This window comes from Acomys minous, assembly GCF_964271855.1.
Source record: "Acomys minous genome assembly, chromosome: 12".
NCBI lineage: Eukaryota > Metazoa > Chordata > Mammalia > Rodentia > Muridae > Acomys > Acomys minous.
Genome location: NC_140493.1, coordinates 36,670,637 through 36,693,456, shown reverse-complemented (window position 1 = coordinate 36,693,456; position 22,820 = coordinate 36,670,637). Strand labels below are relative to the sequence as shown.

Here is a 22,820-nt window from a genome sequence, read left to right as displayed (position 1 = left end):
AGAGGGCACAATGAGGGTTGATTATTTCTAACACCGGAAATGGCTTTCTGAATTTATGTCACGGGGTCAGTGAGATGGTTCAGTGAGTAAAGGTGCTTGTTGCCAAGCTTGACAACCTGAGTTTGATTCCTGGGAACCACATGGTGGAAGAAAAGAACAGATTCTGGCAAGCTGGATTTTGCTGTCTACATGCGTCATAGTGCATGGTGGGCTCGCACAGACACTAAATGCAATCATAATTATTTAATGACCCACTAGAGGGTTGCATTCTAGAGTTAGGGAGACATTGGTCTAAATTTCTAAAGTTCCTTTCATCTCTCTAATCCTACGGTTGTATTCTTGTGATAGAAATTCTCATCTTGGAAGGTAGGGGTTAGGGGAAGGAGCCCACAGACTCTAATATCACCTTGTAGATGGACTTGGGCTGAGATGGCCACAGGCTTCCAACCTTCTCCTGTTTCCCAAGCCTACACCTTCCAGGGAAATTAAATGAGTCGGCTCTTACTAAGAGCAGGACCATTAAATGAGAACTCTATGTTTACTGTTTTTTATTTGTACATTTGCCCAATGAGGTAATCCTCACTTCCCAGATAAAAGTAAGTAACTGGCAGAGCCTGGTGGAGCCAGGATCCCAGAGGCTGTGTTCTTACGACAGCCAGCTTGCAAGATGTCTCTAGTGCATCGTGACTCCTGACATCCCATTCATACTTAGCCTTCTTCTACACCAACAGGGCCAAACATAGTATTTCATCAACTGAGCTTTAAAGTTATTTATTATGCAGTAAAGTTAATAAAGTTCTTAGGTAAAGGTTACATTGCATCATTACAATTCATCCTATCAGGAATAAAACATTTATAAAGCCCTTCGGTATTACTTCTTCACCATGGCAGCCGGTCTCATGGCTCATTGTCTTGTCTCAAGCATTACTTACCTAAGGTAAGTAGATCTGACAAGCAAAATTGTTATTCTTTTCTTTTTTTTTTTTAAATAACATAGTTTCTCTGTGTAGCTTTGGACAGGCTGTCCTGGACTCACTTTGTCGACCAGGCTGGCCTTGAACTCATAGAGATCTACCTGCTTCTGCCTCCTTGAGTATTGTGATTACAGCTACCACAGCCAGCTATGAATTACTTTAATGTTTGTTTTTGAGAGAGAGGGCTTCACATTGCTCATGCTGGCTTTGGTCTTGCTACATAGTCAAGAATCACCTTGAACTTCCAATCTTTCTGCCTTTGCATTCAGAGTGACTATATGACTTGTGAAGGCCAGTTGTATATGAAATTGTGATGGGATATCATACTCAAGCAGAGCTTTTGATAGCTCTATAAGCCTCTGCCTTCCTTGACTGAAGACGTGGCTTACCAGTTAAGAGCATGTCTGCCCTTTAAGATGACCCAGGTTCAACTCCCTGCACCCATATGGCAATTCACAGCTCCATCTGTAATTCCAGTCCTGGTGATCTGACACCCTCATCTGACCTCTGTGCGCAACAGGCACTCACATGGTGCAGACACACATGTAGGTGAAACACCCATAGACATAAAATTAAAAATAAGGAAGACTTTGCCTTTCCTCTTTACTGTCTGCTGCAACATCAGCATAACAACGTATCTCTTTAAACTGATCTCAAATGAAATGGACGAGGCAAAAAACAAAAACCAAACCCAAAAAACGAAATCCACAAAGAATTGACCTCTGCGTAGAGGCAAGTTACGTTGTCCAGAGGAACACCTACTTATGAACCCAGGGATGAGGGATAAATGTAAGTTGCTATTAACCACAGCCTGTAAGACTGTTTTGTCACTGAAGCAAACACTGACTGATACACTCACCATGTTGTATGATGCCATGGTCCATAAGCCGGTGGCAAAGCTGCTCTCCCTCTTTCCTTGTTGTGGCTTCACCTTCCTGAACCAACCAGTCCAGGAATTCGGACGCCATGAAGGTTCGCTCGTACTTCACCCCTTCCTCTTCCCGAGGCTGGAGGAGTGTGGTTTCAGGGCTCATCAGTCTGGGAAGAAAAAAAAACCAGGAAAAGAAAAGTAGAGCAAATATAAACAAAAGGAAAACAGCTCATTTGAAGTCTGACACCACCGGCTTCCGGGAAGTGTCACAGAAGAGCTGTCAGACAGACAGTTGTAGCTGTCATATGCTGCTACAAATGTCAATTCCAACACAGGATCTGTTTAGAAGTGAAGATGTCTTTTTTTTTTTTCTGATGTGGGAGCATTTTCTTGAAGTTTTATAGGTTTACAGAAAAATGAAATACATAAATCAAGGCAAGTTTAAAATAAACTGAAGGGTAGCATTTTTTATAAAGATTTATTTATTTATTATGTATACAGTGCTCGGTCTGCGTGTACACCTGCAGGCCAGAAGAGGGCATCAGATCCCATTATAGATGGTTGTGAGCCACCATGTGGTTGCTGGGAATTGAACTCAGGACCTCTAGAAAAGCAGGCAGCACTCTTAATCACTGAGCTATCTCTCCAGCCCCCAAGAAGATGCTGTTTGTCCTGGTAATCAGACCAGAAATGAAAACACAAACTACAAGTCTATCAAGCCTTCAAATTGAGAAGCAGTGACAGTGCTGGGGGTCTGACTTGGTGGCATGGCGCTTGCCCTGGGCTTCACACCTACCTACACAGGAGTTATTCAGGATTTTTACAACGCACTGGCCCTTCCTTCTTAGTTGGCTCACAATATTTTTTCTTTCAATTCCATTTCCTAGACTACCGTGTTAAAATAACTGCGGAATGGCTATGTGTGTCCCCGCTCCAATTTACACATTCACGCTCTAAGTGTGACGGTAGCTGGAGATGGGGATGTGGGCACAATTAGCTTTCCAGACTGAAGCCTTATGGTGAGATTAGAAGAGACAGCAAAGAGAGCCAGTGGATGTCTCAGAAGGTAAAGGCCCTGGCCACGGAAGCCCGATGCCTTTGGCTCCCAGGACTTCGGTAAGGGTAGAAGGAGAGAACCACACACACATTCACTGTGACGTGCATACACTCACCTTGCACGCACACCAGCAAGTAAGTATTTTAAAGATTTGAAAGGAAGACACACACGAAGATCTTGCTTCTTCCCTCTCTGCTGTCTCCAAGTGAGGATGGAGCAAGAACTTGAGCCATCTATGTGCAAACAAGAAGCAAGCACCCACCGAGCCAACCGACGGCCTGATCTTGACTTCACGAACTGTTGTTTCTTGTTTTAGCCGCCCAGCTGGTGCCATTTTTGTTACAGCAGCTAGAACTGACTATCACAACTGCATAAGTGATCCCTCTACAATCTTCACATCGCCTCACAGCCTGCTCCTACACTTCCCTTCCCCAGCAGACCTTCTCCTCCATCCCCTGTTCCCTCCCTCCCTCCCTCCTATTCCCTTCCTCACTTCCTCACTCTATCTCTCACTACCCCCCTCTCCCTTTCTCTGACTTCTTTGACACAAGGCCGTCTATGCAGTTCTGTCCTTGGTTTTGCTATAGCCAGGGTAGCCCCTGACTTGCAGGTGGATTCTGGGATTACAGGCACCTGTCATTACACCTCCCCTAAATTTCTTAGTCCCTCCACACTCTACCTTCAGAGCCTTTATTTTATCTAGTTTATTTTAAAACATACCTGGCTGGAGTAGAAAGCACTTTCCTACACATCTATATATGGTACCAGGAGACACATGCCAGTTTTCATTTATGTTGACATCAATATCATTATTGAGTGGCTACTGACCACTGTCCTCACGTAGAGGGCACCTATATTCATGAAGAACATAGACTATAGAGGCTATGGAAAGCAGTGCCTCCTACCCACACCTTTGTACCCAGCGTATTTCTCTTGGGTGGCATCTCTAATCCTAATATTTGGGAAGCTGAGACAGAAGGATCTCCATAAGTTTGAGGCCACCTAGGGCTAGATAGTGAGTTCCAGATTAGCCAAAATTGCAACATCAAAATCAATAAGAACAGAACAAGTGAACACACTGTTTTCTATCCAAATATGGCCCTGTATTAGTGCAGGTTCCATTATCTGGCAAAAGAGAAGAAAAAAAAAAAATCCTGGCTGAGATGCCTGTCTTAGCCACCCAGCTAATTGTTAGATGAACTACACATTTCCTTTCCTGAATCTCTCTCGTTTATGCTTAGGGCCTCCTACCTGAGGCAATGCTGCCGCTTTAGGTTAAAACACCCACATTTTAAACCTGGCCAACCACAGTATTTTCTTAGTTGAACTATATCCCGCATCCATTCCTGCTCTCTACCCAACCTCAGGCATCTACCTTCTGATGGCAATGAAACGAGCCACACATTCACGCTGGCTAAGGTGCGGCCTGGAGCTTTGTATTTGTTAGCTGCTCGCCCCTGGGATCCTTACTGTTTATGAGCAGATTATCACACACCCCAAGTACTGCTGTATAACTTTGCCTTGCTCGGTTTGACAAAGAAAGGCCTGCCCCTGGGCAGGGCAGAAGGAAGGGGCCGGGCAAAGGCACACAGGCTTTGGGGACAGAAGGATCTTGGCTAGGAGAGAGGTACCTGAGGAGAAACAGGGAGCGGAACAGCCATGGCATAGGACATGGGTCAGGAGGAGGAACTCCAAAGTTCCACAGGGAAAGAAGTGGTCCAGATGAACAGCATAAGCAAGCACTGGGGGATTATGGATGGGAGGTAACGCAAGATAATTTAGGGGGTTAATATCTGCCCAGCCCCAGGCTAAATAAGGCCTATTCTAAAATACAACAGGTAAACCAGGCATGGTGGCGCACAGCTTTAATCCCAGCCCTCGGAAGGCAGAGGCAGGTGGATTGCTGTGGTCTACACAGTGAGTCCAGGACAGTCAAGGCTACACAGAGAAACCCTGTCTCAAAAAACCAAAAACCAAAGGAAAAAAAAAACCTCAAAAACCTGTTGTCTGTGTCTTTATTGATTATGATAGTGGGTTAGGTAATACTGACATACTGACATAATAATTATAGGCTCATTTTATAATAAACATTATTAGCTAATTTTTATGTTTACTTCTACACATACTAATTTGGGAAGGTACTACCTGCCCTGCTTCCTTTCCTGATTCATGGCTTATCAATATTTGGTAGAAAAAGCCACCAAAGTTCAGCAGGTATAGTGGTCCGTGCCAGCAACTCTAGCACTTGCGAGACAGATGCCCGTGGATCATGAATTTGAGGCCAGCCTGGGTTACATAGTGAGATGCTGTCTCCGACAAAATCAAATCAAAACAAAATAAAAGCAAAAGCCCAAACAAGAATGGGAAAGAGAATTTTCAAGCGTTATTTATAAAAGCAAATAGCATATATCAGACCTCATTTAAAAATACTTCATTCAGTACGTCACAGATTTCGTATAAAAACCGCTTGGCTACATCTTTTTCCTAGGCCAGTCCTCATTGGTCCTATAGTCCACCTTAGAGAGTACTATTTGTGTACTTTCCTGAGGTTACAGTAACACCTGGGCTGATGAGAGCAATAAAGATTCCATTCAGCCTAAAACTGGCACATTTACTTCAACACACAAGTAGAATCGTAGGGACATTCATTCTGTGGGCGATTATGTAGCATGCGCAGATGGCTGCGGTCCCCTGCATTTTCACGGACATGTCACGGCTGAGCCTGCTCTAACGTCCTCTGAACCCGTGACTGGCCCTGTGACAACAGGACTAAGCAAAGGGACATGGTAACTATAACAGGAGGCGTTCCAACAAGCGTCTGCCTTTCCTTGGGGGCCCTATCCATAAATAATCACGTATGACGCAGGTGTAGGCTTCCAGATAAGAGGCACCGAGGAGAACGAGCGTGGCAGACAATAGCCAGGATCAAATCCCATACACGACTGCTGGCGCAAGAGAAACCTTCCACCCGACCCATCAGCAACCATGAGAAGGAGCCCATGAGAAACCAGGAGAGGAACGCCCACGTGGCCCATTGAACTAGAAGAAACAAACATCGCAGCTGTTTGAACTATTAAGTTTTAGTAGTTTTCCAATCACAGACCAGTGAAACACACTGTTACTAATGGAGAATAGAAAAAAAAATCACGACATTCTGTGTATCTCTGAACACTGAGAGAAAGATGAAATAACGTTGCTGAGACCTAGAAATAAACTTACATAAAGAAAGCCGAGCAGAGACAGAACTGGGAGCCTGCGTTGGTGATGAGACGCCAGCAGAGGTACGCATGCGCAGTACAAGCAGCGCGTCACCATCCCTCCATTTCTTTTGAGCCTCATAGTATTTTGAGTGAAGACAGAAGAAACACTAGTCCCTTCACTTTTCCCGTTTTAGGTATGATTTCCTGTGAGAACTCTACAGGTCCTTATCAGTCTGGATGCTGTACCTCTTCTGGAACCACCCAGGTGGCATCTTACTTCTCAGCTAACATTTGGAGGTCAGGGCCCCATCTGAGCTGCTTACAGGGTCTCCTTACATAACAGGTTTACAGCTGGGCGTGGTGGCGCACGACTTTAATCACAGCACTTGGGAGGCAGAGGCAGGTGTATCTCTGAGTTCCAGGCCACCCTGGTCTAGAGAGCGAGTCAAGGACAGCCAGGGATACACAGGGAAACCCTATCTCAAGGTTTACAACAAAAATTACTGAATGAATACATTAAGCTCATTTTCGTGTTATTTCTTGCTACACCGCATCCAAGTGTACAAGAGTGTATTAAAAAGGATGTTGTCGGGCTTGGTGGCACACGCCTTTAATCCTAGCACTCAAGAGGCAAAGGCAGGCGGTTTGTGAGTTCGAGGCCAGCTTGGTCTACAAAGTGAGTCCAGGAAAGCCAAATCTACACAGAGACACCCTATCTCGGAAAAAAAAGGATGTCCTCACAAAGCTGGGTGTGGTGACACATGTCATTTATCCCTGATGCTCAAGAAGCTGAGATGGAAGGCTCTCTCATTCATAACCAGCCCAGGCGACACAGTGAGACTCCACCTTAAAATTTTCTCAATAAACAAATGAACATAATCTCTCCACAGACTAGTGAGATGATGCACTTCCTCTCCAAGCCTGATGCCGTGAGCGAGTTCTATCCCTAGGGCTCATATAGTGGAAGGACAGGACCTACTGCTGAAAATTGTTCTCTGAACTCATTTTTGAGCAGTGGCACGCACATGCACACCCACACCCACACTAAATAATTAAATAAATAAATAACACGATTAGAATGACTTTTAAATATCCTCTCTATTTCTGGGGCAGGCTCTTAGCCTTTAGCTCCACTTCAGCTTCTTCCAGCTTGGCCGCTTGCCTTCTAGAGTTCCGAGAGGACAGGCACACAGAGTTATAGCATGCAGCTGCTCACAACCAGAAACATGACCTGCTCAGTCCTTTAGGACTCCTGCTAAGTATCTTGTGGTGGACAAGTGGCTGGCTACCTGCTCCTGCCAAAGCTTCAGGAAAGGGGCCAGATGGCAGGCTGGTCTGTCCCGAGCTCATCCCTACTCATCTCCCCTTGTAGTCCAGGAGCATCCTCATCCTGGTTCCTCTTTTTAAGAGCAAGTCTTTCCTGGGCTTGAATTTGAGTATTTGTTTATATGAAGTCTCTACATTAAAGCGAGTACTGGACTTCTGATATTGCCTTCCGCTTATAAAAAAAATTACTTCCAGCAGCTGGGGAGATGGCTCAGCGGTTAAGAGCACCAGCTGCTCTTCCAATGGACCCAGGTTCAATTCCCAGGACCTACATGGCATTTTATAACCATCTGTATCTCCAGTCTCAGGGGATGTGATACCCTTTTCTAGCCTCCATGGGTACCAGGGACTCCACATGGTACATAGGCATATCTGCAGGTGGAGCACTCAAACACAATAATTTTTTTTTTAGTAAAAAAATACTCTCAAACTTGGTGGCTTGAAACAAACAACTATTCAACTGTCCCTGAAGTATTCCATGGGTTGCCTGGGATTTAATTTGGCAGTCCCCTCTGTGGCTCTTGCTTGGGAGGCCACTCACACAAGGGTGTGAAGAGGTGATCAGAGCTGATATTCAACCCTGCACTACATCTTGATACAGCCTCTGTCCTGGAAGGCACCTGAGCTACACACATAAAGAAACCGGGCTCCAGGAAGAGGAAGTAGGCTACTATCAGGATGCTGACTTTGACTCTTCCTTGTCCTCTCTTCATTCTACTTCCTGTGGCTTTATTCAGCTGTAATTCATATACCATTTAATAACTCACTTAATTGGTGCAATTCAATGATTTTTACTATGTGGCAATCCCCACAATACAGGTTAAAGCACATTCATTATCCAATTAAAACAATAACAACAAACAACAGCTGGGCATGGTGGTGAGCCCCTGTAATCCCAGCACTCTGGAAGGCAGAGGCAGGCGAACCTCTGTGAGTTCAAGGCCAGCTTGGCCTACAAAGTATGTTCCAGGACAGCCAAGGCTCCACAATGAGAGACCCTGTCTTGACCCCCGCAACCCCCACCCCAGCTGCAAAAAAACAAAACAAAAACAAAAACCACGTTGGGTGGTGGCGCACACCTTTAATCCTAGCACTTGGGAGGCAGAGAGGCAGGTGGATTGATGTGAGTTCAAGGCCAGCCTGGTCTACAAAGTGAGTCCAGGACAGCCAAGGCTACACAGAGAGACCCTGTCTCGAAAAACTAAAACCAAAACCAAAACCAAAACCACAATAGCAAACAACTTCACAGCTTTTAACAGACTACATAGCCCAGAGTGGGCTGGCAAAGGCTTCTTCCTGCCTCTGCCTCCCAAATGCTATAAATATAGGTCTGTTCCTCTATGTTTTAATATAATATGAGCTTTTGTTATTCTCAGCTTTAAAGCAATAAGCTACACATACATGTAATATAGCATATTCTAACTAGATTTGTAAAGTGGACTGTATAATGTTCACACAACGACACACTCACCTAGTCACAGATTGCTCCAACAGTGTCATTAAGCGATCCATGTCGGTACCAGGTATGTTTTTGTGTGTGTGTGTGTGTGTGTGTGTGTGTGTGTGTGTGTGCACGTGTGTATTTCATTTTGTCCTATAAATGTAAGTGTTCAGCCATATGGAAACTGTTCAGGCTCTTGAAAACTGCCAGACGGCTTTCCAACTTCTCCACATTTTTAGAAAAAAAAGGAAAAGAAAGAAAGAAATGAAAAAGAAAGAAAGAAAATCATCTGTTCTTTTTCATTATAATCATCCTGTGGGTGTGAAGTTGTATCACATTGAGACTTTGTATGACCCTGATGGTTAATGACTTTGATAATTTCTCATATACTTATTGTCCATTTTGAATATCTCTTTGGGGGGAAATGGCTTATAGGTCCTTTATGTATTGTGGGTTTTTTTTTCTGAGATACAGTCTCTTATAGCCAAGGACAACCTTGAAGTCCCAATCTGCCTGCCTCCACCACCCAAATGCTGAGGTTCCAGGCCTGTGCCACTATACCTGGCTGGTCACGACTCTTTATAATTGAGTTTTATGCATTCTTTGTGTGGTTTAAAGGCGAGCATCTTCTTAGACATACAGTGTTTAAATATTTTTGCCTATTGTACTCCATGAATTCCCATTTTTGGAGCTTTCCTCATCGCACAGGATTTAATTTCAATGTGGTTCCATGTATCTTTTTCTACTTGGTTGCTTTTGCCTTGGCCTTGGCCAAGAACATGAGAGGTTTTTTTACCCTCATGTTCCCTTTTCTTATATTTAGTTCAATGACACGGTTTGACTTAATTACATAAGGTGTGAGGTAAGGAGCCATTTTCATTCCTGCATGTGGCTATCCAGCTGTCTCAGCACCAGAAGATTAGTTTTCCCCTATTGTACATCTTGGCACAGAGGTCAAATACCAATCAACCATGGCAGCCTTACTGCCTAGGTTTGAAAGTCGGAAAATACCAGGGGGAGGTGACATACCAGCCACCTCTTTAGAGAACCAGAAACATGCTCAGACAGAAGGGTGGAAATACTTGGGACCATCTTAAGGGAATAAGTGCAGTTGCCGTATTTTAGTCACCAAATGGTACTTTCAACATCCATAGCTCACCCACAGTTTCGTGTTATTCATATATTACTTATCTACATGGCACTTTCTGAAAGTATGCGAGCTAAAATCAGGTAAGTACTGAAGATGCTCACGTGGTTATTTGACTAATTCCCCATGTATAAAATGGGGCTAGTAAGGATGTCCAGAGTCAGAGAGATGGCTCAGCTGGTAATGGTACTTACTATGCAAGCCCGAGAGTCTGGTCCTTGGTACCCACATTGTAGAAGTGAAAACTGACTCCCACAAACTATCCTGCCATCTCTCTACATGTACCCCATAGCACATGTTTGCATACAGCACACAATCACACTAAAATGTAATAATTAAAAAAAAAAACCTGTGCCTAGTTGCAGGCGGTTTTATGCAGTTTAAATGTGATAATACAGACAAACATCAGCCAGTGGCTGGCCAGACAATGCCTGTGATCCCAGTATTCGAAAGGAGACTGAGACAGGAGGATCACTATGAGTTTGAAGCTAAGTCTGAGCTACAAATACGTTCCAGGCTGGTGAGGGCTACAGCATAAGATTCTCTTTCAAGAACTATCCTGCCCTCCCTCCCTCCCTCCCATCATTGTGCCTAGTACATCAGAACCCTGAAAAAAAAGTTAACCCTGTGGGTGATGATGATGACTACAATAAAAGTTTTATGCAGCTACGATAGAGGGGAAAATTCAAACTCCATATTGCATCAAAATTAAGATCCTTTATGTAGTTCTACTAACAAGGACATTAATTCCATTTTGGTTGGTAATCTGAAGTAAGGCTGTCGGTCTGGAACACCGTCCCTTTTATAACGCAAATTGATTTTTAGTAAAGCTGTTTATATGTTGGCCCACAGTCCATGACACGGTTATGCATGGCTGAGCCTTGCCTACTGCCGACACTCAGCAGAGTCAGTCGGCTCATGTTTCTGAGCTCATTTCCACCTTTCCTGGTGTATATTTGAGTCAGATTTCCCAGATTCACGTTAAACCAGAGGAAAGGCTGTACAATAGAAGGAACTGCCCCATTCAGGTGCCTAAACAGGAATAGAAAATAGGCTGATAGCAATCTTGTTGCACACCGGGAAAAAAAAATTCAAAGGGGTCAGTCAAGCCTTGTGTAATGTGGAATTATATGGGAATTGTGTGCAGGGCCAAAAGTCGGGGCAAGCAAGACAGAGTGGTGCTTGTCTTTAGTTCCAGCAGAAGCAGAGACAGGTGAATCAGGAATTCAAGCCTGTTTTCTGCTACATAAAGAGTCTGAGGCCAAGCCAGGTGTAGCAACCTTTAATCCCAGTGCTTGGGAGGCAGAGGCAGGTAGATCTTTAGGAGTTTGAGGCCAGCCTGATCTACATGTCACTATGTTTCAGGACAGTCAGAGCTACCTAGTAAGACCCTGTCTAGGAAATAGAAAGAAAGAAAGAAAGAAAGAAAGAAAGAATTTGATGCTAGCCTAGTTACAGGAGATTCTGTCTCAACAAAGAAACAAGCAAACAGGAAAGTCAAAATTACCATGAGGCTATGGGCCCGAAAGATATGAGGAATTTAGGAAAGAAGCTTTAAAAGAAATATATCGGGTCAGCCTGGGATACATACCATGACCTGTCCAATACTGGGACAGGAAGCTTATGGGTGAGGAATTCCAAAGCAGCTTGGGCTATAAAGTAAGACCTGGCCTCAAGATGGGAAAGTATTTAATAAAAATAAAATCACTGGTTAACATGACGACTGGTGATCCTACATACATCACAGCGGTGACTGAAAATTAAAAATCTACTTACTCTAATATTAATAGAGTCGTCTCTGAGGACAGGCTAGGAATGAGTTCTTTTTATCCTGACACGATTCCCTATAACTCAGGTTTTCCCCCAAAGCACTTATCTAACACTTTTAACCAAGGCAAGTGTTGTCAACGAAGAAGTCAAACTATCATTAGGTTTCTGGTTCACCAGATGTTTGACTACTAGAAAAAAAAATGCTTATATTGCTATCCAGTATAAGCTAGTTTCCCAGGCATAACTTACATATGTGTGTTTCCCACAGTTTAGAATGCATGATTCTTACTAATTTGTGTGATTAGGAATATAACTGGGGATAAGTGCTTGGATGGGCATTGAAAGTTTTAAGTACTCTGCTATTATCAATATCTCTGTATAGAGATATACTGCTCGTGATTAGGCTGTGAACTGGCGAAAGAACACTACTGCATTAATACTTATGAGCCTAAGCACTGCCTACTGGGAAAGGGGAGGGAATGGGGGCACATAGCACTGGACACTGATAAAACATCTCAGCTCCGTGCACCACACGAGACAAAGCGTATTCACTCTCACCTTCATATCTCACTCCCCAACCCCTGTTGTTAACAGCTTTCTTCCCTCCATCCTTTTCTGGAAAAAAAGAAAATCGCAACTATTCCTTAGAAGTAAGGCTCTTAAAGCCAAGCATGGCAACTCACATTTGTAACCTTGACGTTCAAGGATGAAGCGGAGCTACTTTCATGAGTCTGAGACCAGCTGAGGGTATATGGTGAGTTCCAGGCTGGACAACCGGGACTATATAGTGAAGCTGGGTCTCAAGAAAACAAAACAAAACAACAAACAAACAAACAAACAAACAAAAACAAGCCAGAAGGATGGCTGGCCCCATGATGCAGGATAACAAGCCAGAAGGATGGCTGGCCCCACGATGCAGGATGTTTACGGCACAAAGGAAGCTGGGTTTGGGGGAAAGGAGAGCTGCGATCTAGGCTCAGGGGCTCATGCCCAGTGCTTTGTGGAGAGGCAGGCTGCGCTGACCAGAAGGAGAGGGCAGAGGAGTGGAGGGAGGAGGTCTCAGATGAAGGGACTGAGTGAGTGGAATGTGGAATCTTGTTTTCTCCCACCAGTTAAGTCCTCAAGTCTCTATCAAAGTATCCAAACTAAGCAACAGCCTACATGGCTCTTTCACTCTTTCTCTCTAAACATAACATTAGAACAACAAATACTTTGAAAAAAATGAACTTCAAGTAATGGTTCTTCTCCTAGATTTATTGGGTGGGCCTCTACCCCCTCCCCTACACACATAGGTATATGTAGGGCCCCACTTTGTTACCTAGGTTGTCTTGGGCTTTACCATGTATCCTGGGCTATCCTCGAAAGCACAGCTATGCTCCTGTCTTAGACTCCCAAGAAGTAGGGTACAGTATGAACCATTACACAGAGCTCAGCATTTTTTTTTTAATTTTTAATTTTTGACACAGGGCTTCTCTGTGTAGCCCTGGCTGTCCTCAAACTCAGAGATCTGGCTGCCTCTGTCTCCCCAAGTGCTGGAATTAAAGCACTAGGCTTGATACAACTTGTTTCTGCTAATTTTTGTATAGTAAGCCGATGTTGAACCTAGGCCCTCTCACTTGTTTAGGTGAATGTTCTCGGAGCTATGGTCTCAACCCTCCTCCCCTTTCTCAGAAGCAGAGTTCTGGGGGCATGCACTGATTGTGCTTTCTCTACACCACCCCCTCAGCCTTTTATTTTACATAGGATCTCACTACATAGTCAGGTTGGCTTTAAAACTGCATGCAGAACTTGGACCAAAGACCTGCACTTTTCAGGCCAGGTATAATACAATATTTTTATGCTCCCGACCAACAAACTAGAAACTCCTTAAGATGGAATCGCACAGTGTCTAAAACGTTTTTGTTTTTCAGAAAACTAAATTTAGAGGAGGTAAATGTTAGATGTTTAATATTCTCTAGCCAACTGAGGGAAAGCTAAGCAAACACCACCGGCAACAGTCAAGGGGTGGTTACGTCTCTCTGAATGCCCTTTCCTCTTTGCTTGCTACTTTGAATTAGGTGGAAGCAAACAAGACACTGATATTCTGAAACCCAAGTGGTAATTTTCACATTCCCGGGGGTTTTCTACGTTCTCTGAAGAGTCATTTTCAGAACCTGTATGACTTTGAGAGAGAAGCCAAGTACGGCTTCGAAGCCACACCCATTCTAAGGCTTCATTCAGCTACAATAGCTTAACCAAACACTGCACTAGAGGGACAGAGACCAGGCACCGCTGCTGTCAGCACGCCCTCAGCTCAAGCCTAAGCAAGCCTCGAAGGCTTTCCCACTAACTGGCTTTATCACGGGCTCATTAGAAAAATAAAGTTTTTATGTGTTGTGCATACTTTCATAATCTTCAGACAAGAGAACTAGTAGAAGTAGTATAGAAATAATATGCCTTCTCACTGAGAAATCGTCTCTCACATGGAGATCAACAAAGGAAATGATTTCTTTCTCTTCAACAGTACTTGCCTAGATGAGGGTAACACTTAAGGTATGGCTGCCTCAAGTAGAAAATTTTTACTGATTTGGCTATACCTTAGGCTTAGGCAGTTCACATAAGCTGTCATCCTTCAGTTCCTTTTGGGTCCCAGCCCCAGGTTACACTTTGAACAATCTAAAAAGAGATACCAGATTCCAAGTCTGCTCACTCGGGCAGATGGGCGATCTATACAGTAGAAAAAGGACCAGAAGTATTTCTTTAGCACACCCAGTGTTGTTTTCGAATAGTTGTTTTGCGGGGTCACCTTGCCAGAATTATGAGTTTCCTAATAAGAGCATAGACGGCTTAACAGGACAGACCAGGACATAACGATGACTGTGACCCTGGGCTGCACCCTGGAACTGCCCCTTAGAGGCATGCTCACTGAGATAGGGGGCGGGCCCAATGGCTGGTTCCAAGTCTGGCTTGCCTCCCTTTGTCACAGGAGTGGAGCCTAATGTGAGGTCAATCTTGGTGAATTGACATCAGCAGAAACTTTCTCAGCACAACCCTCAACTCCACCTATGGTATGGAATTATCTTTTTCACAGTTTCCAACATATCTGTTTAGTAGACTTCTTACCTTTCAGTCATACTAGAGACCTCACTCTTTTAGCTAAATTCTACTTCATATAACTCTGTAGCCTTGGCTGTCCTGGACTTGCTTTGTAGACCAGACTGGCTTTGAACTCACAACGATCCCCCTGCCTCTGCCTCCCGAGTGCTGGCATTACAGGCATGTACCAGTGTGCCTGGCTGGTGCCTGGTCTTTCAATGGCAGGTTTTCCTGAGGTTGTAGCTAATGATAACATCCTTGTCTATTGTGTGTGAGGTCCTCAGTTCAATCTACAGAACCACAGAACAAACCAGGTTCCCTAATGTACAATTCAAATTTATAAGCACTCCCTTAAAATATCCTTTTTGTTTCTGGGTTAGTTTTTGCGGTAGGGGTTTGTTCTTTAGCTCAGGCTAGACTAGAACTCACTATGTAGCCGAGGGTAGCTTTAAACTCAAGGGAACGGTCCTGTTTCAGACTCCTGAGACATACAGGTTTGAGGATGAGAGTTCAAGGCCAGTGTTGGCCATATAAGAAGTCTGAGGACAGCCAAGGGTACACAAAATTGTGTCTCAATTTTTGAAGAAAAAAAAAAAAGAACAAAAAGAGTTTCCCTGGGGGCTAGAGGGACATCTCAGAGGAACAAGGACCGACAACAAACGGGCCATGTCAGGGAAGGGCAGGGTGTGTGAGGATGGGAGCTAAGGATGGGCAAGGCAATCTGCAGAAATTAGAGAGACTAAATGTGGCTGGTGATCTGAATTAAAATGCCCCTCAAAAGTCCATAGGAACTGGCACTATTAGGAGACACAGCCTTGTTGCAGTAGGTGTGGCTCTGCTGGCAGAAGTGTGTCACTAGGGGGTGGGCTTTGATGTCTCAGATGCTCAAGCCACACTCGGTGCCACTTCCTCTTCCTGCTGCCTGCTGATTAAGATGTAGAACTCTCAGCTCCTTCTCCAGCACCATGTCTGCCTGGATGCTGTCATGATTTCCCTGCTATGGCGATAATGAACTAAACCTCTAAAACCGTAAGCCAGCTCCAGTGACATGTTTTCCTTTCTAAGAGTTGCCATGGCCATGAATCTCTTCACAGCAATAAAATCCTAAATAAAGACACTAAAGCATTCTACAGGTGAGGGAGAGCCACAGAAAAACTGTGAGCCTGGTTGCGAGAGATGGCAGCACAGAGATGCTTTTATGCAATGTGATCAGTCATGTTTTCACTTTCCACTATAGTGGTCTCCCATCCACTCAGCAAATGCACGGACACTTCCCCACACTCTGGCAGGTGCTACTCTTCGGCAACACAGAGAACAAGGCCAGGACCCTAGTTTGGACCACGAGGAGGAAAGAAAATAAATGAACTTCGCATAATAGCTAGAATCTTCTCTCAAACAGGACTTGAGTTGGTCCACCAGCTAGAAGCCAGTGGTTACCTGGAGGTTATCTGCACCCAAAGACCAATTGTTATTGGCAGGCTAGCGACAAGGGACAAAAGGACCTCGAATACTGGGCCATGCAGTGAACCGGAGCATGGAAACTCTGCCGCTGCCACAGAGTGAGCTGTGAAAGTGGAGGGTGACGCCTCATGGTTACTTCCGGTTGTATGGGTCAGGAAGGAAGCAGGGTGAATAAAGGCAGCATCCCTTGGGTTCACACCAAGGGAAGGTGATCTAATTATATTTCTTCCTGGGCTATTATTAGCACACAGGGCTCTAGTGAGGCAGTGGTTCTGGGAAGTGGTCTTGGGTTTGACCTGATGGCCAAGCTGTGTCTGTCTAGGGTGGGAGCTTCATTTGTTTTATGTTTGTAGTGTGTCAGGTACCACAGGTTGGGCCTTGAGTCAGAAGATTCACCTGCTTCTGCCTCGTGAGCGATAGGACTACAGGTGGATGACACTGCTGAATTTTTGTGTGGCAAGGAATTGAACCCAGGACTTCATGCATGTGAGGCAAACACTCTACCAACTGAACCATATCTCTAGTCCTTTTTTTGGCTTCTGGAGATAGTCTCAGGGGGTCCAGGCTTGCCTGGAACTCACTCCATAGCCCTAAGATGGTTCTAACTTCCCCATCCTCCTGCCTCCACCTCTCTAGAGTGGGGATTACAGACAAGTTCTACCTGTAATTACCTCTGACCTTGAGTTTCAGTGTAATGAAGACAATGACAGCTCAACAAAGTCCTTGTGAATTAGAATCCATTTAAAACACTTACCATAGTGCTTGGCTCACAGCAGCACTACGTTACACACAAACACCGCCACCTCCCACCCACCAGCTGACCCTTGCAGGGGCTGGACAATTGTCCAAACTGCTCAGAAAAACTAAAGCCAAGAATGTGCTATGGTGGATAGGCTGGGGACAGTGATGGTTGAGCCAGAAAAACCAAAGTACTTAAAGTTCTTTAAAAACAATACAGTCTAGTTTTTTTGTTTGTTTGTTTTTGGGTTTTTGTTTTGTTTTTTTGTACATTAAGCCATGAATTCACAGTGAATGGCCTCCAGCAGCTCAGGCTCTGTCCTGTTAAATCATTACAGAGTGTGTTTCTCTGGGTGAAGCAGGTGGTTGAACCCAGGTGTAGAGGAGTGTTAATTCGGAAGATGGCTGCTCTGGCAAGAGATCACATTCAAAGCCCTTCTAGGTCTATGTGATCTGGCTGAAATACAGACATGCCTTTAATCCAGGAGACAGAGTCAAGCAGATCTGACTGAGTTCAAGGCCAGCTTGGTATAGAGCAAGTATCAGGTAAAGAAAAGCTTAGGTCTAGGCATAGTGAGTGGTACACGCCTTTAATCCCAAAAAAGTGGAAGTAAAGCTACTTTGTAGAAGGAAGCACCCATGTTTGAAAGTGACAAATCAGAAATTTGGCAGAATAGGATAAGCCTGACTCTCACAAGCGAGGGGGAAAGGAACTGCTTAAGAGAGTAAGTAACCCAGAGAAGAAGAGCAGGAGGCAGTTTTACAGGGAGAGCTTTACAGAGAGAGGTTGAATGAAAAAACAAGCTGGACACAGGTGAAAATAGAATGAGCTAGAGGACGAGAAGGAGCCACAAGATTAGGGAAAAAAAAATTGCTGGAGTTAATTTGAGGCCAAGCAGATCAATTCAGAGGCTGAGAGAGAAGCCACACTGAAAAGTCAGCTGGGAGAGGATTTTTGAGCCAGAACAGCTGAGTCAAACCTGCCAGCTCTTAGCCCAGAAAGAACAAGAAAAGGTGAACTTATTAAGCGGTAAGTCTCAGAGGCTGAAAACGTTCTAGGCTGAGGTTAGATTGTACGGAGGCTCGACACTTCCAGGGCTAAGCTAGCTTAGCAGACAGAGGCAAGAGTCGAAACAGGTGAATAAAAGTTCCTTTTACACCCAGGCACCTTCCTCTTTGACAGTTTTCTTTGTTCTGATCGTTTTGTTTCATTTTGTTCTCCTTCTCAGGAAGTCGGCTCTGCTCTTAGAGTGCTTAACAGGCTCAGTCTGCACATTTCTTCTCTTGGCCAGAATCTTGCCCTTAATTTCGTTGAGTGATGAGTGATGTTGTACTCTTCCTGTTCTGCCAAGGTAACACTTAAGGGGCATTCCTTTTTTGAAAGTGCGCATTCCCTTAATGTTTACAGCATCATAGTTATTGTAGATTCGCAAGTATATGGCCAGAGGAATAACTCCATGTTTCCTAAAAGGCCTCGTACAGTGCTTCTCAACCTTCCCAATGTGCAACCCTTTCGTTTGCTTCTAGTGCAATGACTCACACTTATAAAATTATTTTCGTTGCTACTTTATAGCTGTAATTTTGCTACTGTTATGAATTGTAACGTAAATATCTGTGCTTTCCGATCATCTTAGGTGACCCCTGTGAATGGGTCCTTAGACCACCAAAGGAGTTATGACCCTCAGGTTCAGAACCGATGGCCTAGAGGCTGTGATTATCATTTGGGTGAGTTACTGGAAAATAACTGCCATGGCCCAAAGGCTAAATTACTTTTTTTTTTTTTAAAGCTTCATATTCTAGAAAATGCCAAAGCTAATTTGTTTGGGATGTTAAGCCATAGTAAACTACAGAAAAGTTTTTTAAATGTTCTTCAGTGAGCTGTCCATTGGCTAGATCTGAACAGGGGGGTCTAGGTTTCCTGTGTGTATTGTCTTTGGTTGCAGACGGACTGCCTCTGACATGAACTCTGTCTGGTGCCTCCAGTTTGATCACTTCCCCTTGGTGGGGAGGCCCAGTGGCACACAGAGGGAAGCAGGCTATCTGGATGACACCTGATAGGCTGTGGTCATAGGATGGGGGAGGAGGTCCCCTTCTGTCAGAGGTTTAGGGGAGGGGAATAGGGTGAAAGAGGTGTGGGACAGGAAGATACAAGTGAGGGGATGACAATTGGGATATAATTTGAATAAATTATAATAAAAAATAAGGAAAATAAAACAAAATGTTCGGTCAGTGACTCCGCTGGGCAATAATGTGCTCAGTTTCACACTAAACAATATATGTACTTTATGGATATTACCAGCTAAGTTCACAAATTTAACTTCAGTAAATTTAAAAATAATAGTTGGACTTTTTCTGTTTGTTTTTGTTTCAAGACAGAGTTTCTCTGTGTAGACTTGGCTGTCCTAGACTCACTTTGTAGACCAAGCTGGCCTCGAACTCACAGCGATCCACCTGTCTCTGTCTCCCAAATGCTGGAATTAAAGGAGTGCTCCACCACGCCCAGCTGTAGTTGACCTTTTCCCCCTTACAAGTAGGAAAGAATTGAGCTGCTTTCTATCAGTGTGCTCCCTTTTCCTGGTGGTAGAAATGCCTTTATTTCCGCTCCCAAGATCTGTGTGAAGGGACTGTAATTAAGCACGGATGTTTTCATTGAGCAAACAAAGCCCAAGAAACAATGCAACTACATTCTCTTGCAATTGTCCCCATGTTTCACACAAAGCTACCAGCCAAGGAAGGCACCACACGATGGGCCAAGGATTGAGGAGTCTCAGCCACATGAGTCACTGGTACCATTCCTCACACGTCCACTTCTACCCAGCTTCAATTTGTGCCCGGCAGTCCCTCCTGGTCTGTGAGGGATCTGTCCCCCTCTGACAGCAAATGCTGATTAGACTCCCCCTGCCCCACCTCCCTACTCCAACAAGAGTGGGTTGTGTCTAGAAAGAACTTTGTAAACATATTCCAGATGCAATCCATGATACTCAGTGAGAGCTAGATTAAAAAAAAAGGGGGGGGGGCATTTCAAAGCACCCTGGGAATGGTCTTGAGCTTCCACAGGTTAACAGCAAGCAAATCTAATTTTTTAAAACTACCATTGACATTATCGTTATTGTTATTATTATTATTAGTTTAGTATAGTGCAAAGCCGAGGTTTAAAAATCTTTTAAAGATTGATTTATTTATTATCATATACACAGAATTTTTGACTGCATGTATGTCTGCATGCCAGAAGACGGCACCAGATCCTCTTATAGATGGTTGTGAGCCACCCTGTGGTTGCAGGGAATTGAATTCAGGACCTTTGGAAGAGCAGACAGTGCTCTTAACCTCTAAGCCATCTCTCCAGCCCAAAAGCTGAGGTTTATTAAGAAAATAGGAGTATATACCTAAGAAGTGGGTACAGGCTTCTCATGCTCAAAATTCTTTCCTAATTCCAGTGATGAAAAAGGAATAAACTTACGCTGTAAGCAACTTTTGGGCAAGCTAGCCTTTCTGTTGTTAATTTTCTTCAGTGTCAGTGGTGTGGGAGGTACACGTGCAAAGGTAGTCACATGGAGGCCAAAAGGCAATTTGGTGGCGTGCGTTCTCTCCTTCCACCTTTCTGTGAGTCCCAGGAAGCAAGCTCTGGTCCTGAGGCCCATAGTGCAAGTAGCTTCACTTTCACAGTCACATAGCTGGGCCCCAGCGTCAGTCTTCAACAGCAGAAAGACTTCGAATATTTCAGTCTGCCCATCTCCGATTCACTTTCCCTACCTGTGAGTTGATAGCGAACATAACCTTCCTCCTAGAGTTGTTAGAAGAATCAGATGAAGCATGTGAGAAATAATTAGGAACGCACCAAAAGTATTAACAGGGCCGAGGAAGGGCTCACTGGGGCAAGAGGCCACAGCTTTTGAATATTGATAAGCAGAACCAACAACTAATAAGTCTGAACAGAGTGGCCTCTAAGGAGGAAAAGTGTTTCTATTCCATGTGAACAGCAACCAGCGTAGGAAAGAGAGAAGGGGACTGCCCCGTTTCCTAAATAAAAATGACTGCACGTCCATTTGTTTATTCATTTTCAATAGGCCACTTGGGGAGGGTATTCACATTGGACAGCAAGCCTTCAAGATCAGAGATCTTGGAGTTTCCAGTCATGCTGGAGAGACTGGAACACGAGACACATTACAGTTGCCTTGGAGAGCCTGCAGCATGGGACCAGGATGATATAGGAGAGATGAAGGGAGCCAAGAACTTCAGTGTAGCCCATTAAATCCATACCTGAGTAAGAAAGGCTGGTACCATGTGCCAATTGACTAGTCACTGTCCCATTGCCAGTTTCAACCATCTTTAATATTCAACATACACAATCAATAAAAAACACAAATGGCATTAGAGGCAAAAAGACCACCAACAGGGCTAGAGAGACAACTCAGAGGTTAAGGGCACTGACTGCTTCACCATAGGTCCTGAGTTCAATTCCCAGCAACCACATGGTGGCTCACAACCATCTATAATGTGATCTGATGCCCTCTTCTGCCCTGCAGGTGTATGTGCAGGCAGAGCACTATATACATAATAAATAAATAAATAAATAAATAAATAAATAAAATCTTAAAAAAAAAAAAAGACCATCAACAAGTGACTTTATTATTTATGTGAAATAGACAGTTCAGCTCTTCTGAACTGGGAGGAATTAAGAACTCTTTTCTTGGTCATGATCATTAACACCACCAGTCCTGATGGTTAAGGGAGAGGTTTATCTAGGGCCAGAGGACAGACGTGAAGAGAAAACGGCCACAACTGTCGCTTTCAACAGTGGTGAGGGAAGCCCAGGAATTCATGACAGTGCTTCTCAGTGGTGGAGCCAGACTAAAAAGCAGACCACGAAGCCTGTTGGAAGCAATTCACATGGATGATGTTCTGGGACCTTGGAAACAGGGTGGGTGAGAGTCCCAGCTTAGGTAATGATACAGGGCTACACTTAATATACCTGGAAAAACACCTTCTGTGGTAAAATACAGCATCATATTGTAGATGAGACTCCATTGGACTGGTCCTCACAACAAGGCTGAGGGGCAGGTGCCTTCTTCTCATAACACATACAGAAAACAAACTCAAAAGAAGTCCTGCCAGAGAGTGACAGGAAAGGAATTCGGGCCCATCCTGCTTTGATTTCCAAAATGTTGAGTATCCCTAGACTCTATAAAATTGAAAATAAGCACAGAAGTGACTAGGAGGAGGAGCATTCAGCAGAAGTCAGCAGGGCCTAACTACGCACTGGACCTGGTTTCTTGGTCAAATGGCAACTTGTTTACCTTTCAGTCAAGTCCTTTCTATGTAACCAACCAGAGCTAGACCGCTGTAGACAACAGCCTAGGCCTGATGAGTTCTGACAAGCACAGATGGCTGGTGCCTGATTTGCATATTAACAAAGCTCTAATTTAATCGAATAACACACCAGGGGGAAGGTGGCATCGCTCCTGAAGAAGGGAAGTATGATTTCCAAAACTGTTTGGCATACACCAAGTGACACTTTTCTCAGGCTCATTTAAAAGTCTATTAAAGGGCCTGAGGGAGATGGTTCATTGGGTAAAGGGCTTGCTGTGCAAGCCTGGGGACTTGGGTTTGGATACTCAGAACTCAGGTAGAGCCAGAGCCAGCAGCATGCATATGCAAGGCCATAGCTTCTAAGGCAAGACAGGAGGCAGACACAGAGCCCTTAAGCTAGCCAGCTAGTGTGACATATGCAGTTGTCACCAAGAGACCTTATCTCAAACA

The 22,820-nt window shown here is 44.3% G+C and overlaps 1 protein-coding gene across 1 annotated transcript in view; it reads right to left on the bottom strand.

Moving 5' to 3' along the window:
- DEPTOR (DEP domain containing MTOR interacting protein) overlaps positions 1 to 22,820 on the bottom strand; it is a 153,461-nt gene that overhangs the window by 69,031 nt on the left and 61,610 nt on the right. Inside the window, exon 4 of the mRNA XM_084747907.1 lies at positions 1,834 to 2,012. Within this exon, the coding sequence (XP_084604033.1) occupies positions 1,834 to 2,012 (179 nt within the window). The remainder of the gene's footprint in view (positions 1 to 1,833; positions 2,013 to 22,820) is intronic.